This window comes from Octodon degus, unplaced genomic scaffold (assembly GCF_000260255.1).
Source record: "Octodon degus isolate 3935 unplaced genomic scaffold, OctDeg1.0 scaffold00166, whole genome shotgun sequence".
Taxonomy (NCBI): domain Eukaryota; kingdom Metazoa; phylum Chordata; class Mammalia; order Rodentia; family Octodontidae; genus Octodon; species Octodon degus.
In genome coordinates, this window is record NW_004524742.1 from 5,270,498 (window position 1) to 5,288,013 (window position 17,516).

The 17,516-nt window shown below is 38.5% G+C and overlaps 1 protein-coding gene across 1 annotated transcript in view; it reads left to right on the top strand.

Moving 5' to 3' along the window:
• The window catches only part of Ryr3 (ryanodine receptor 3), a 622,696-nt gene that overhangs the window by 342,232 nt on the left and 262,948 nt on the right, over positions 1 to 17,516 (top strand). Inside the window, exons 19-20 of the mRNA XM_023703237.1 lie at positions 917 to 1,109; positions 13,892 to 14,108. Coding sequence (XP_023559005.1) covers positions 917 to 1,109; positions 13,892 to 14,108 — 410 coding nt within the window. The remainder of the gene's footprint in view (positions 1 to 916; positions 1,110 to 13,891; positions 14,109 to 17,516) is intronic.

Sequence of the window (17,516 nt, forward strand, 5' to 3'; positions counted from 1 at the left end):
TCATCACCAGGCAAGAAGACAGGGAGAGAGAAGAGGACCAGGATCCCATAGTCCCTCCAAGGTCACATCCCCAATGATCTAAGACCTTGCATCAGGCCCCACCTCTTCAAGGCATGCCCCCCACTACTGCCATACTGGACACCAAATATTTAATCCGTGGACTTAAAGGGAGACATTTCAGATGTAAGCTGCTGCATCAGGGCTGGAATGGCTTTTCCAAGCTTTGGGAGGCCCTCAGATTGATTTGTGACTTTAAAGCAGGTGAAATTTGCTCAGACTGACAGAGGTAGCAAAGTTCCCAGCTTCTCACACTTCATGATCTCTGAGTTTATTCAGAGTTCTTTAAAAACCAACTGAGGCTGTTTTTTTTTTTTTTTTTGAGAAAATCTTTCTGAGACAAGTTTTCTTTTTATTGTACAGAATCACATTTCTGATGGTCGCTCTGAAAAGATCAGATACATTCAACATAATTGAAAGTGGTCTCTTTTTGTTTGTTTGTTTGTTTACCACTGTCATTCAATGGAGTAAATTTTAAAACACTGTTTAGATATAGTCCTCAATGCAGCAGTTTTCCATGTTTTGTTTTTCCAGATTTTAAGAAAAATAATATTTCTACTCTGTTCCAATAAGACTGCCTACTCTTAATCTAGTCATTCTGATCTTGAGTTAATAAACAACAACAACAAAATAAAATAACATTTGCTTTGAGTTACAATATGACAAACCCTGTTCTAATAACTCATATAGAGAAATTCATTCAAACCACAGCAACACTGTGAGTTAAACATTATTATTATCTCCCTTGGACAGATGAGGAAACTAGAGTATACAAATGTGAGTTGATGGTCCAAAGTCACATAGCTAGGGACAGAGCTGGAACTCAAGGCCAGCCTTCTTTCCATTCTTTGCTTACCAGGCCGGATACCCAGAGCTGTGGCCTCCATCAACCAGCACCTGCTGAGATCCGATGATGTGGTGAGCTGCTGTCTTGACCTCGGAGTACCTAGCATCTCTTTCCGCATCAATGGGCAACCTGTGCAAGGGATGTTCGAGAACTTCAACACTGATGGCCTCTTCTTCCCTGTGATGAGCTTTTCAGCAGGTGTCAAGTAAGTTTGAGCTATCATTTTCTGGAAAGTAGTCATGACCCACCCTCCTGTCACCCCTGTGAGGTGACAAGCCAGCAGTCTCCTCTAGGGCTTCAGTCCTAAAGCAGATCACCCAAGAAAGGGGCAGCACGAGGATAAAAGGCAACCAGACTTCATCCCATTATATACTTGTTTAACAGAGATCTTTTTCAAGGGTTAGGTTATGTACTCAAATCGTAAGATAGGTTCTGTGAGGATTAAAAATTATAAATCATCACATGCTTATCATAAAAATCTTAAAAGATAAAATTATAAATAATACTCAAAAGATCACCACTAATACCAGTGTTTAACTGTAATTTATTAATATTTTGGTGTATTTTTTCAACACTTTTTTCTACAGGACTTTTTAAATTGAAGTCTCATTGATTATGAAGTTTCATGTCATTTTTTCACTGAACAATAAGTAAGCATCCTGCTGTCTTATGGTCATGCAATAGCCCTTGCTTGGCTGTCCATAATATAGTCATTGCTTTGATGTTTTATTTTCATGACAATTTTATTTGTATTGTTTTAAATATAATTCCTATGAACTTCCTTGCCTACAACTATTTTTCCATATTTTTCTTTTATTGTCCTAGAAGATAAAAAAATTATGAACTTTTAAGTGTATAAAAATGTATAACTATGTGGTTAGATTGATGAACAGGGAAATCTGATGGACAATTCAGTTTCTTGTCAATAATTTCAAATTCTAAGAAAGTCCAAAAGTCATAAAAGTTTATAACTCATTTTGCAACAAATCTAATCTGAACTCATTTTGTGGAACAACCATTATCAAAAAATGAGATTCTTTTCAGTCTTTCATTTGTCCCACTCCTTTGGAATGCATCAATAATATTGATGTTTTTTTTAAATTAGACACTAACTCTCCTATTTGGAGGTTCTGCTTCATATAGACATTTGCTACCTATACCTTCTTCCTTTATTAAATTCTATGGAATTGTGAGGTCTATAACATTTCTCCAAAAATTCCAGCAAGTAGTATTATATAAAGCAACATAGAGGAAAGGCCCACTGAATATTCATGAACTCTAACTGTTAACAGTTATTTTTAATCATATTAATTTGAGGAAATTGTATCTTAGAATTTGAATTTTCTATTTCTTTAATTACCAATATAATAAAACATTTTAATGCTTATTTTTCTTAGGTAGCTTTTAAACCAATATTTTTGCTAATTTTGTATTCTTGGTCTTCTGATACTAATTTTGAATAATTTTTGTATAATTAAGGCTGTTACAATATGTTATATTGGTTTTAGATAGTCTGCTTTTGCTACTTACCTTCTTATGTTTAGGTTTTTTTCTCCTTTTCTCTTTCATAAAAGTAATATAAGTCAAAGAAAATACAAAGAACCCATAATAATATCACCAAAAGATAATCAACCACACTACCTTTTTTGTACATATTTAAATATTTCACATTGACTTTGGCTTACAGTATACATTCTGTTTTTCTGTGCGCATCACTGATTATTATGTTCATTGCTCTGCCCCTCTTTCCTTACGGCCTTTATTTTTCATTTTAATGATTGTGTGGCAAGACTCAAAAAATAATTCTTCCTCAAGAGTCTTCACCATTCTTTATGCCTGTATTTTAAAGAGATTATAACTGATGAAGCAGGAAACTGAATTCACTACAATTAGAATCATATTGGTACCCCTGGGAGCTACTGTACAGAGCTGTGGAGGAAGAGAGAGCTGTAGAGACAGGATTTTAAAGCTGGGAGCACAGAGAATCCATCTCAGAGCCCCAGGAGTCCAAGTAATGCAGCTGTCAGGGTAAAACCACTGCCAGAGGCCTTAGCACCTCAGTTGGATTAGTAAGTTAAGACATGTTTGTATATGGTCCAAAGTAAGATAAAACTTTGGTTGTCTTTCAATTAAACTATCTAGGAATCAAGAATTATCTTTTGGAACTTGATACATGAAATAGAAATTAACAACTTTAGATCTGGGTGCTTTTTGCTTACAATTGTCTTGCTAAAGAGCCATGCCAGGGGGCTTGATGTCACTCCAGCCTCCTGCCCAGGAAGCTATCAGCTGTGAAACATTTTGTCTGAGTCTCACAATATGAAATAATTCAAAGAGAGGCAGAACCACAGTCCACACGTAAATAGGAAACGTGTATGCCTGAAACACATCTAGTCTTTCATAAAATGTCCATAATCTCCACAATGCTAATCCTGTGCTAGAAAATAGCCAACTGATACATTTTTTCACTTATGAGCAAATGGAATTGATAAAATAATACTTTATCTTACATCCCCTGGTAAAGTAGAATTTGGCACTGAACCAGAAGTTCTCTGCACTACTTTAGTACAATTATACCAAAACCTAGAAAGAGAAAATAAGTTATTAATCCTAAATTAATTAAAATAATTACTGAACAAACTGCATTGATTAATAAAATATTTTAAAGTTTTATTGTTTCACTGAACACTGTAGAATACTTCCTGGGATTTATGGCACCTCTCCCGGTGAGGTGTAAGACGTTATGCCAAACTAAAGGGCGAGTCTTTTTTCCCCATTATAGAGGCATTTGGAATTGTTTCTCATATTCATTTTAAACTTCTAAATTAGATTTTTCGCACTTCCATTTCCTTCTGTTTAATGATCCTTAATGAGGTTGTAGTCTTGAACTTTTTAATAATTATTTTTATCATCACAAGTTGTGTTGTTAGTAATACCTGATTAGGTTATCCCTGCTGGCAATCATCAAAGAGCAGAGACATGAAGAGGAAAAATCATTTTCAATTAGATTTACCCACAGTAAAATCAAAGGCAGCACAAGCACTTACCAACAAAACCACAAATCAATCTGTGTTTTCTTTGCTAGCTATGATGGATATGCTGCTGTCTTGTACTTCCCTTCGTGGCCTGTCTCCGGGTAGCATCACGGTGCACTAGTGCAGAGGGCCCGAAACTAACAGCCCTATTCAATATAAAACAGATTTGGGGATGAGGCACATGGACCTTGGATCCTACTGAAAAAGTTCAGTTACGTAGATGCCAAGAATCTCTCATTAAAAGGTGATCTCAGGGGCCAGGGAGATGGCTCAGTAGAATGAGCACTTCCCTGGCAAGCACAAGGGCTTGAGTTCAATCCCCAGTTCCACCAAAAAAAAAAAAAATGATCTCACACAATGCCCTCTGCAATTGGAATTATGGCATGAATAAACCACACAACATCATTCCAAAGTTGTAGTATGTAACAGCACATGGAAGCACTTTTTGTTTTACAAAAAATGGATGAGTTATTTACTGTGGTAGAATATACTTTACAGTTTCTCATAGATGCACTTAATCATTTTACATAACTCCATTAGTGGGCCTTTCTAATTTATAAAAACAGCAGCATCCAAAATAATTTGGCACTTGTGGTTGTTGTTTGTTTTCCATTAGTTTCCACACCAAACTTGGCTAAAATTCAGGTAACCAGCAGCTTGGCTATTTCCAGCTTGCTGTGGTCAATGTGTGGAAATTATTGCTGAGATAAATATACTTCTTCAGAGAAGATAATGAGTACTAGCTGGATTGCTCTGCACTTTCATCAAATGCTAGCCAAGAAATAGCAGTGTGAGAATGTCCTCAACTTAGACTCTTCTCCAGGTTCAGTGATATGCAATAAGTCACAATAAATTCAGCTTAGCAGAAAGCTTGTTAACTCTTTGTCCTCTTAACCACAATTTGTATTCTTTTCTTCTTTGGAATGTTATTCCAGTCTTCTGGAAAGGATTTGATTGCAGATAAAAATAATGAAGCATCTAGTAAGATTAAAGTAACTCTGTGTTTGCTACTAACCCATGAATAACAATACTGAGAAGAGGAAAACTAGTCACCCATTTTGAACACAATAAATCGGTCTTAATTTTTACTGTATTTTTTAATTTGTGGGCCAGTCTTTCAAATGTGGATCTTTGTAGTAGTTATCCTCATCTATTCTTCAAATTAGCAAGTAAAGATACACAATACCAAAAGAACACTGAAGATGCTCAGAGTTTTTTCAATGTAGCTTGCCCTATGTTTTCAAAATTAGTCATGCAAATAAAACTGTCTTCTATATCTCTGCATTTCTCTGATTCTCTGAAGAAAAATGTTGAAGTAATGGCTCATTTCCAAGGTAATCTGAGGACACCACTGCTTACTATAAACACCTTCAGAAGAAAAACTTACCTTCCTAAAATGGAACTTCTGAATTGTAGACCCAAGAGAATGACATAGTGCCTTAGTGGAAGAGATTAAATTAATTAATGAAATGTTGAATCCATCAATTCAGGGGGAAAGTTTGAGAATAAAGAACACTAGTTCTATCCCAGGTGCAGAAGTGCACACTTGAAACCCCAGCCCTCAGAAGACTGAGGCAGGAGAGCTGAGAGCTAGACACTAGCCTAGACCACAGAATGAGAAAAGCTCTCAAAAACAAGCACCAACTAATTCTAGACTCAATTCTTAAATTCTGTTTTGTATTTGGAAGAAGCTGGAAGATTCTATAGAATTTAAACAGCAGGAAAGAAAATATACAAAGGAAAGAACCTTGCATTCCAATTGCACAGTCTCATTTGTGAATGGAGCAAAAGGTTAATAAAATAAGTATTAAGTCCCAGACACAGTATTTACTGGGAGAAGTAGAAAGGTAGGTATGGCTATCTTTTCTCCTTCTGATACTGACCAGATGCACCTGACCCAGACTGGGATGTGTTTTGACCAACAGTGGTCAAACTCCCTACCTCTCATTTCCCTCCCCTCCAATCCCCAGAGAATACACTGGGGCAATTTGCCACTGTGTCCCCACCACCCCTCAGGCTGCTTCACAGCCAATCTCTAGGCCACTTTGATAGGAGTTGTAACCTGTTGTCAGCTATTGTGGCCCTTGCCTCTTCCTTCCACACCTCCTCTCCAAGCTCCTGCCACCACTCTGAAGGGAAATGCCCACCTAAACATGGGTTGGATCTCGGCCTATTATTAACATTCACAGTATCTCCAAACCCTGGTAAGCTGTGATTGACACAGGTAGCCCTTGTGAAGACTCCCTTTTTTATTTTTTTATTTTTTGAAAAGAATGCCAAGTAGAAAACAGAAAGAAAAAAGAACAAAAGAAGAAGGAAAGAAAGAGAAAAAGAACACAGAATTTCACTAAACAAAATAATAAGAATTAGACAATGGTTATTGTATTGTATAATGTCATCTTCACATTAGTTGTTTAGATTACCAGAATAAACATGCAAAATTAGTTTTTAAAAAGTTACACAAAATTAAAAAGGACAAGAAAAGAAATTGAAGCAAGACTTCCTGTTGTGGCAATAGTATTTTTCACACAGATGTGACAGATGTCAAACAGCCTGATGTCTTGCTGAACTGTGGCCAAGATGTCTGCCCCTAAAGCAGATGCACTGCACCCACTATGGGAAGGCTTGAATTTAGACCAACTCAGACTAAGTCAGCAAGCTTCAATTTCAAACAGACACAGACCTACAACACTCCTGTCACCCTTCTGTGCTTGGTCTAGGAAGGGCTCTGTTGTGCACTGACCCCCTTTTCTTAGGCTGCAGCACTAACCCTGCTCAAATAAGGCCTTGCTCCAGTAGTTTTTTAAATCTACTTAGTTTATTTACTGGATGGTGTGGGCTTCAAAGGTCCTATAAATTGATCTGAAACTCCTATCCTAAGTAGTATGCATACAGGGGTTGTTTTAAAAAGAGTAATATACTCTTGGGCTATTAGCTTTAAGATCTCCAGAGACTGGCAGCCTGGGAAGATCAGCATCAGAGACCAACCAGCAGAGTTGTGGCAGCCAGCATCTGCCAGTGTCAACCACTGGTGTACACTGGTAGCATCAAGGCCCAGAGCTATTGTGACTCATGCAGCACTCGGTGGTCCACAGGAGAAATGGCAAGGGGATTTAGAAAATAAAGACAAGAAACAAGATTTAAATCAGGTGGAAGCTTTTTACCAAAGGGGAAAGGAGGACTGAACAATAGTAGGGTGTTTATACTTTTGCTAAGTTAGTATCACAAGATACAAGTTTGCCTAGCAACTAATGACTGAAATTGTCTAAGCAAGATGTTTTTCTCAAGATTGAGGTAGCTCAACTGCTTTGGACACTGTGGCCTTGTCTTGCCCCCACACATATGACCAATTTCCACCTTCTCCCACATCTCTCTCTTTTCTATTTTGTTATATAAGTGCTAGGTGTTTGGTTGCAGTTGGAGAAGCTGTGTTTGGAGAAGTATGTAGAAATATTTTTCATTTTTTATAAACTTAATTCTTTAGGCTAAAAATTTCCAGTCCAAGGTTTTTGGCATCTGTATGCAGCAAGTTATCCCTATATAGGCTGATAGTGAATTACCAGAATAACTGGAAATCATCAGAAGTTATTAGTGATTTGAACATTTTACAGCTAACATATTACTGTGGTACTGTTTTTCACATTTTGTGGTTATACTTTTCTACTGGATATTTAAGGCCAAGTTAAGGCAACACATGTATTAATAAATTTTTTCTATCAAGGTCAGTTAACTCTCCTCAGGAATCACCTCGATACCAAGCACAGCACTTCTTCATTCTTCTGTCAATGTTAGCCATCTGGATGAGTCACAGACACTGCCTGACCAAGTTGCTATTTGTGAAAGCTTGAGAGATTTTTTTCTCTCCTGGACACTCTCCTTTGTCACACTGTACATGGTATAATCACTTTTCTCTGTGGTCCTATAATCTCCTTGATTGCAAGATTAGTGATGCAATTGAGTCATAGGAGAGGTTCTCTGTGTCATGGGTCCAAATTGACCTTGGAGGACTGGGGTCAAAATACTGGTGATCCTCTTAGCCCATCTATCTCTCTAACGTTTAATCTTCAAACTTCAGTTTTTAATCATCCAGAAGAGAAGACTATTGACATTACAGTGTAAGGGAGGCAGTAAGTATAATATTACTATCTTATCTCACTGTCAAGCACCTTAGACTATAAAATAGAACTGTTATTTTCTAACAACCATAGATGTTCTAATATTTAACTCCCTATAGAATGTTAAAATATGACAGGTACATATTTTTAAACAGAAATTTAGAAATCAGAACTGTACATACCATTTGCAGCATGACACTTACACTTATGGTGATATTTTATAACCTACTTAAATTTTCATTTTGACATAACATAACCCTTTTAACCAGACATCTCTAACACATAAGAAGCTTTTACCTAATTTGTTGTCCTTTAAACAAATAAATCAGTACACACAACAAAAAAATCTTATAAAATTAGAGTGCACTCAAACTATTTTTGATCAAATTTGAGTTTTAGTAACTCTATTGCAATTTTATGAATTAATAATTATAAATAGACTAGTGAGATTCTGTTGTTTGTCAATGAGCAGAGATCTCTTATCAGAAAAATTTGGAAGGAATAGAAGGATATACTATATCACCTATTTATATCTTAGATTTCCATTTTGTCAGTTTCTTCAAGAGGCCCCAGGTCAAATCTATCCTCTTCCCTATCCACTTCTTCTCCAGATCTGGCTTCATGACACAGCCCAACAGGATGCTGTAGCAGAACACAAGCTTATTCTTGACCCTAAAATACCTTTTTTTAATTTACCTGATTGAAATGTCTTTTTGCTGATGTAGAATTTATAAATTTGATAGTATGTACTGACAAATGAAGTCATTATAAGGTGTGAAATTTATAGGAAAAGATTCCCCCTTTTATTTTTATAACTGAATCATGATCTACAATGAGAAACCTACATCCTGTATTTTGCAAGAGGAAGCTATCACATAGTTTCCCTTAACCTAAGATGACCCATGAATGAAAAAAGAAGAATTAACTTGTCTGAAGGATAATGACAGTAACACCAGAGAAATTAGTCCAAAATCTGAGCAGAGCCAATTAATATTACCAAATATAGTCTTAAAATCATTTGAGGTTGATCAGAACAGTTTGAGATAATTTGATTAATGTTTTAAATAACCTCAATTTTCCCTGTGTAGTCCAAACCAGTGACCCCAGTCAAAACCTAGAGACCTCTTTGTGGCTGCAATGTCTACTCCATCACTTCAGAAGTAGGTGAGCTGCTAGAAGTGGCTCAATTGTCCTGTCCTAGTGCCAGGTGTGGGATCCATCACTCACATTCCCTTCCCCAACTGATGCAATAGTTACTGCCCAGTAGCCGTGGCCACTCACTGGTAGGAGGGGAACTGGGATGTTTCAGATATCTATACCCCTCTCCCACACTACTGTACCACTCTGAACTAGTCATGTGAAATTTAAAAGAATTTTTTTTTCATCTGATTGAGCAAAGCTAGGGGGCTTAAACTCTGTTGGTGGTACCTTTGTTTCACCCTCATTTTCCTGCTCAGGGATTGATTTTTTTTTACTTTTATTTTTATTTTTATTTTGAAGTGGTACCAGAAACCAAACTCAGGACCATGTGCTTGCTAGGTAGGTGCTTGTGCTACTGAGCTATATCCCTGGCCCCAGGAGATGATTTTAAAATAGTACTCTGAGCTAAGTCCTTTGTGTTCTTACAAATTAAGGTAGTTACAAGAACCAAGAAAACAGCAAACATTTTTATGTACATCTATAAACATCTGTGGTTCTTGAGACTCTATCCCATTTTTGACTACTAATAATTCAATATACTCTTTTCCTTTTGTGTTTCTCTTAACACTTATATCTCTTTTGCTTCTCTTAAGCCTATATCTCTATATCTCTTTTTTAAGGTCAGTAGACTTCCATGCCCCACATTTTACACCTGAAAATTGTTAATATAACACTCCTGTGCTAAATATTGACTGACTAATGTACTTTTCTACCTAGCTGCACAGAAAAATTTGAGAAGAGTCTTCCTGCCTACCAATTCTCCTTGTGGGATCCCTATTCAAGCACTAAATTGTCATGGCCTGCGTGGCTCTCAGTGGTCCCCAGGAGAAATGGCAAAGGAATTTAGAAAAGAAAGACAAGAAAACAAGATTGAGGTCAGGTGGAAGCTTCTTACCAGATGGGAAAAGAGGACTGAACAACAACAGTAGGGTGTTTATTTATACTTGTACAAAGTTAGCAACACAAGACACAAGGCTGCCTAGCAACTGCTGACTGAAATTGTCTAGGTAGCATTTTTCTCAAGACTGAGGTAGCTTGATTTTTTTAAGCACTGTGGCCTTATCTTGCCCCCACACATATGACCAATTTCCCGCTTCAGCCAGTGCCAACACAGAGCTGTTAAACTAAGAGCTGAGAGCCATTGGCATTCAAGGTCCAGTGTGGTTGGCAGTGCTGCATTTTGCTGATTGATGATCTATACCTGAATTTAGTAAAAGAACCATGAACTCATTGATAAATTGATGCCATGGACTTCTGGCCCCCATGAGTTCTTGGGTAGGCTATATAGTTTTTAAAGCTCCTGTTAGGAACAAAAACAATCTTGTCAGTAATTTAAAAGTTCCATCCATTTGATAATAAGATCTAGAGTTTATAACCAGTAAAAACTCTGAGCCTTCACCCAAGCCAGACCTGCAATGTGTGATTACTGTGTCCTTCCATTGATCTGCTCTGTAGTAGTTAGCTGGCTCCTGGGCCACACCCCTTAAGAGTGGAGCCAGTGGAGATATGAACAGGGATAGGTACATCCTGTGGAGTTGGGCCAGCAATCTTGTGGCATGGGATCTCTGGGTGGTGGCTATCACAATTTCTGTGGCTTTCTCTTCTGGGGCCCTTTTGAGGTTGTCTTATCCTCAGTCTGGAGCTCATGCCACTGATCTTACAGTACAGTCTTACCATTGCTTCTGGCTGCTTCCTCTAGCTAACCTCACATCTCCCTTCATGCTTGCCCCCTGTTCCAAGTCATTTGTCTCTCCAATCCTCTGGATGGCTGACATCAGTCTCCTTCATGAGGCTGGTTCCTATTGTCACCCTCAAGTTCTATGTCATGAAGCTTTTTCTTGCCCTTTCTCTTCTACTACCAGATAAATGTGACCCTCACCAAACTGCAGGGTATACCTGCTATCTTCTGAGTAACTTCCTGTGGCCCTCATCAGCAGACTTCTGATGAAAGACAACACTCTTCTATTTCTCCAGATTGGAAATTGCAGGGGAATCTTTTCCCTCTCATTCTAGAAGAAGTTGTGAGCTAAGGCTAGAGAATTCTTTGGCAGAATTTTTGTTTTGTTTTGTTTTGTTGTATTGTGTTGCTGTGTCCTCCATAGATGACCCAGCACGTCTCTTTACAATATGAACATATTGGGAATCCTCTGAATTATGGGTTTATAGGTCCCCCTTTGGAACTTTTCAAAACGCAGAACCCACTGTGATACCACACTCCAATAATTAAATCAGATTTTCATGCATTTGTTTCCTTCTTTTGATTATTACCTTCAAATTTTTATTTTATTCCTTAATCTGGATGGCCCCAGGGCAGTCATGAAGGGAAACCCCATTCCCGGTAGCTGTTTGTCATATCCCCTTCAGCAGATTCTGGCCAGGTTGTTTCTTCAGTGAGCATAGGAGCCACAGATGGAAAGGGTGGCTGGGGCAGCTCCAGTTCACTCCCACCTGCTGGGTGCAAGAGCCATTACCTAGCAGGACTTCTGAAGCAGTCCAAAATCTTGTCTCTCACTCAGTGAAGCACAGTGAAATGGTGTTCAAAGGTGGATGCTTCAGTAAGCAGTAAACACTGATTTCTGTCTACATTAATTTTTCATTTTATAGTTTTTGTGGCCATTAGAGGAGAGAAGATTTATAGCCAAATTACCAGTCCATTTTTAATAAGTAAATATAACAAGAGACAGCATTCTTCTCTTTAAGTGATATTGGACACTTCACTCCATTTTAAAATGTTAGAAATATTTTGAGGCTAAACAGAGATGGCAAGAGACCTCATGAATAATGAAGTCCAGCTTAGATCCTCTTATGAGACCATTTATATGCTCTTGGAATCCATATGCTAGGAGGTAACAGAACCCACTTGCTGTGTAAGCTCCCAGGCATTCAGCTTCTCACAGGAAGGGTGCTTAATGAGAAGAAAAAGGCAGAAAACTTCCCACACTAATTCTTTGCTTGAAAAGGTCCAATTTTATCCTATGCCAGTAATGCAATCTGTTATGGTGCAATTGAATTGGGAAGTACTCAACAAATAATTCCCACGCATAGTCATTATTTCCTAAAGCTTTACTAAGTTAGTAACACTGCAGGCTAATGACTCAATTTCATTTTAATGTCATTTGTTCACATTCTTAGTACACATAGATCATGCCCTATTATATAACACTTAATGTGGGTGCAACCACAAGGGGCACTTGTGGTTCTGACTCTACATCATTGTTGTTTAGCACTTTTTAAAACAGGAAAGTGGGAGGTGTTGGGTGATTTCTATAATTAATTTTAAAGTAGTATTTTATCCAGTGATTTTTGGGGTAAAGTATTCCTCTCCTATTAGGAAGGAAAAAATATTTTTCACTTGGAGCAATTTTTACTTTCCAGTTTCATAATTAAGATATTTCCCACATTTTAATTATGCAGCTAGCTAAGACCCCTGCAAGTCTGCCCTTCCAGAATGTTCTCATTAAAGAAAATTAGGTCTATTGAAATACATTCTTCTGTGAGAGCTTTGCTAAATAACTTCCTCCACATATATCATCCTCCTCCATGTCTCTACCCCATCTATCAGCATTTCCTAACAACCCTAATTCTAAACAAAATGGAGATCTGGCTGCTGGGGTCACCTTGGTCTAACCAGTCTCATCTCCCTGTGCCTCCTTCAGTGGCTTTCTCACTGGTCCCCACACCTATCAGCATAGGCCTCCTGGAAGAGTCTTGTATTTCCTCATCATAAAGCTCATGTGCAGATTCCCATGTAGATTAAAATCACAACTTCTTGCCAGGGCGCATAGGCCGTCCTGTCCCTCACACTTCATCTCCTGAGGGCTAACACTAAGCTGACCCATGTATGTGGAGATGAAATTCTTTAGCATATTTGCTAAGATGAACTGAAATACTGAACTATTTCTGTGTGTTGGTAATTAGTGCCTGTCTATCAGTACTATGGGCTACTGAGAGCCCTTTCCCTTTCCTTGGGAAGTCTCAGTAGGGATGCAGGGGTGGGCCAGGGTATCAGGCCTGAATCCCAGCAGGGGGTGCTGCCCAAGCTAGCAGCTAGCATTATGGCAAGCCAACTCTTACCCCTTCAACTGCTACCTCAAAGTCAGCCTCTGATGGCTGTTTTGTGGACCTAGAGCCCCTGCAATGTGTTTTTATTACATAGCATATGCTGGGTATACCATTTGTGGTTAATATTTTTCTGAATAGTAAAAAGTTTCCTGTTTTCTCTAGATAGTTACATCATGTTCTCTTTAATTCACATGTGTGTAATTTTCTCTAGTAGGAGACATGAAGTTCTCATGGTGTAAATTCAATATGATCTTTACAGAGAATAATACTCTCATCATTCTTTTCAATATTATATTCACATCCATAATAATAACATATTAGAATAAAGACAAATTTAGCTTTTAAGAACAAATAAAAATATTAAAACATAATATATGTCTACAGAGGATCACATAGATATCTCTCCAGTGCTGCTAACATACTTTAAAATATTTGCTAAGAGGATTCTAAACTTAATTGCTTTCCCACAAAATAATTTGCGATCAAGGGGACAGTGGGAACTGATTTTTAATTTTCATTTATGGAGACTGGGATATTTCTTGACCCCTCTATTTCCTGCTTTCTTCTATTGGCAGAGTACGTTTCCTCATGGGTGGACGCCATGGAGAATTTAAGTTCCTGCCTCCCTCTGGCTATGCCCCTTGCTATGAAGCCTTACTTCCAAAGGAGAAGATGAGATTGGAGCCTGTCAAAGAATATAAACGTGATGCTGATGGTGTGAGAGATCTGTTGGGTACCACACAGTTCCTCTCTCAAGCCTCCTTCATCCCGTGCCCCATTGATACCAGTCAGGTAGGTTCAGATTGCCAATGAGAGGCAACACTGTGGGTGAAGTAGGAAAGTTAAATCCTTCTTTCTACTGTGTTGTCTTTGAGCCATGCTTACTATACATTCTATAGATTTGTGAATGTGAACAACTGTTGTCCATGCTGTTCCTTATGCAGAGATGGAGTGTGTTAAGAACTTCTCAGAGAACATATGGAGCACCTGCTGCATGCAAGGTGCTGTACTCTGTGAAAGGTAGGGAGAGATGCTCTATTATTCTGTGAAAGTTCACAACCAACTTGCAGGTATAGTCAAATATATTCTGCTTTAAAGGCCAAACGTAATAAATGCAGAATGAACAATATGTGCAAGTCAGTGCTAAAAATGTCCTTTAGAGCAGAGTATTTCTAGGAGTCTGTGTAGAACAGATGGAATTCAGTCAAAGCCTTTGCTAAGCCTAAATGTGAAGGGGCATCCAGGGGAATTGTAATAGTGATGAGAAAAATAAAAGCCAGGGAGTAGAAACAGCAGGGTAGGTGGCCATGAAAATCCTCTTGTAGCAGAACAGTTGGAGGAGGAGCAAAGAACAGAAAGAAATTGAAAAATAAAAGCGAGATCAGATGGTGTAGAAGACATGAGAGTGCTGCTAAGTGGGCATTTCTTTCCCTTCCAAGCTGTGTATTTTGGGAGAGACATTCACATACTTATGACAAGTGATGAAAAAGCAGTAGCATTCAGCATTTCCTACACATCAGTGCTGTTTGCATCACTATTCTAAGGCATTATAGAAAAATTAGTGCAATGGGGCCTTGCCTCTGAGCCACTTGGGGTTCATGATTTATAGGAATAATGGCTCCTTCATCCCTTAGAGTGTCACTAGTATGCATCTCCAATAATATGCTTTTTTTAGTCCATGATAGCAGTACCTGAAATTTACTTTATCTTAGGGAATAGGTATATGCCCTTAGCACATCTTGATTCCTTTTATTCCTTTTCCTCTCCCCTCCCAACTCCCTCCTTCGGTCTCTTTGCCCACGTTCCTTATTATTATAAGTAGTAGTAGTAGTAGTAGTAGTACATATTTATGACATAAAATATTTACATTTTATCATAGGTATTTGGTATGTGTGCATGATGCATCTTAAATCATTTTATGCCTTTTGTCTCCCCCTTCCCCCATCTCTTCAACCCTGTTACATGTATACTTCATGCAGTTAATGATTGTGAGTCCCTGTGAGACAGAAACTGTGGCATTTCTCTGCCTCATTCAGAGCCTATAGCAGCTCCCTGAATGCAGACAGATTGTCAGTAAAAACCTGGGAGATGCTCATGGCCTGGAGTTCATGGTCCTAGGATTTGGGTCATCATGTTCCTGTGCATTCTGGATGTCACAAGGGAAAACCTTGTCTTTCACTCTCCTACATTCTGTAGGAGACTTGCCTCTGAGTCAAATTCACACTGGGAACTGTGAATTTAAATCTAACAATTTAGCAAGAGAAAAAATGACTTTGACCACCTCATACAGAGTTTACAAAGATATGGGACTCAAAGGTTAGTACTTGAAGCTCATGTAGCATCTGACAAAGGAAAGGGGAATAGGTAAGATCACTTCTGGGAAAGCAGTTGAAAAGATAAGTGGGCCTTTAGGAGAAGAGATGGGAGATATAGGTATGAAGAGATGGGAGACAGGGGTGTCTCGTGTGGTGTTGACATTTCTTGTTGACAAGTCCTAGAACAAACAGTTGAATTCTTTTCGGGAGCTCTTCTTTCAAGCAGATATTGGGAATTCCCAAGTGTTCTTTTCTATATCACTTGTTTCCCAGATGGCCACACCTCAGAGTAATTCTCATGCCACTATGGCATATTCTAAGACAGGTAGCTTTCCCGGGACTCCAGGGCTGCTATGCCTGAGTGGGGAAACCAGAGCATGCACTGAGTTCCCTATGGGTTGCCTTTGCCTGCTAGGTCATCAGAAATGTGTGTGATATTCAGGCAAGGCTTCCTGGAGGAAGCTGACCCAGAAAGAGTTCAAAAGAATGAGAGGAAGTTCTGATGAGGGGAGAGAGGAGGGTTTGATCCCAAAATAAAAAGATTTCTCTGAACACACAGGATTAAAGATTTGGAAATCAAGCCACAGAAATATACCCATAAGCCAGAATAACTTCGACATCTAGACTTAGAGCTGAACGATCCCCTAACTATGGAAATGCTGGGCAATCAATTCATAGAGAAGTTCTTAGGGAACAGAAGCATTTATTCCCTTCACTGAGACCTTGTCATGTTTTTAGAATCTAGCATTCTTTGAAACTGCTGTCAAAGGGGAAGTTAAACATAAGATACAGAGTCAAGCCTCCACAGGGCACGTTAACCCTTTCTTTGTAATACTGTTAACTGTAACACTTAAATCCTGGCCCAAATAGAGCTCTGCCTGGGTGCAGCCCCAGCTCCTTGCTGAGCACTAAGAGGAAATCCCAGCTCCCAGTACCTTTCCCTAGTGACTCAGCCTCCCAGGAAGCAATGAGCCAGCCAGTGCTGCTTTAGCTGGTTGCCCTTGAAGTCCCTGAATTTATCATTAGAGATTATTTCTGGTGGCCTCTCTGCTCATCAATAAGCTGCATTTCTCCCTTTCACTGGAGTGTGTGGTTCCTCCAACCTGTAATTCACCTTCAGGATGTCATCAACTAGAAGACATTTAGTTTAAATGAGGAAACTTAGTAAGAAAAAAAATTAACAGTCATAACTTGTTTGATAATAACTTCCCCATTATGCTCCTTATGTAAATATTATGCTTACTTTGACTTTCTATAATTAGATGAAGTTGAATTTTTGAAAATATGCTTTTAATTAAAAGGCAAATAGTGATTATAACATGAAAACATTTTCTCTGTGATCTTACCTCACGGACTTGATACATTTTCTTCTGCAAAACAGTGTTTTCTCCATCAAATTGGGGTTAGTTTAATCACAGGACTTTAACAGTAAAACAGTCGTGCTCATGGTGATAGAAGTAGGATTTCCAAGACCAAGTGGATGATGCACAGCTGAAGAAGGAAGAGCATTCAGGGTCCCCTTAAGATGACAACTGTGCATGTCTCTCCCTGGTAGCTACTAAAGAAGTGTGGGTCCAGTGTTGGCTGTCCCCCAAGACTCAAAGGAAATAAGCAATCTCAACTTTTACATGAAATGCCCCATTTCTTAGAGACTGTCAGCCAATAAACATGAACATAATAGTAACAACAGCAAATTAAAGAAAATAGAAAAAAGCATGGGCCTTTAGTTTGTCACCTCTGCAAAGAGGTAAGAATAAAGTTCCAGGAAACACAGAAGAACTCTCTTTAGAGGTCAGCAGGGAAGCTTCACAAAGGCAAGGCCACTGGACCTAAATTCAGAAGGACAAATAGTTGAAAACTCTCAAAAAAAAAAAAAAAAAAAAAA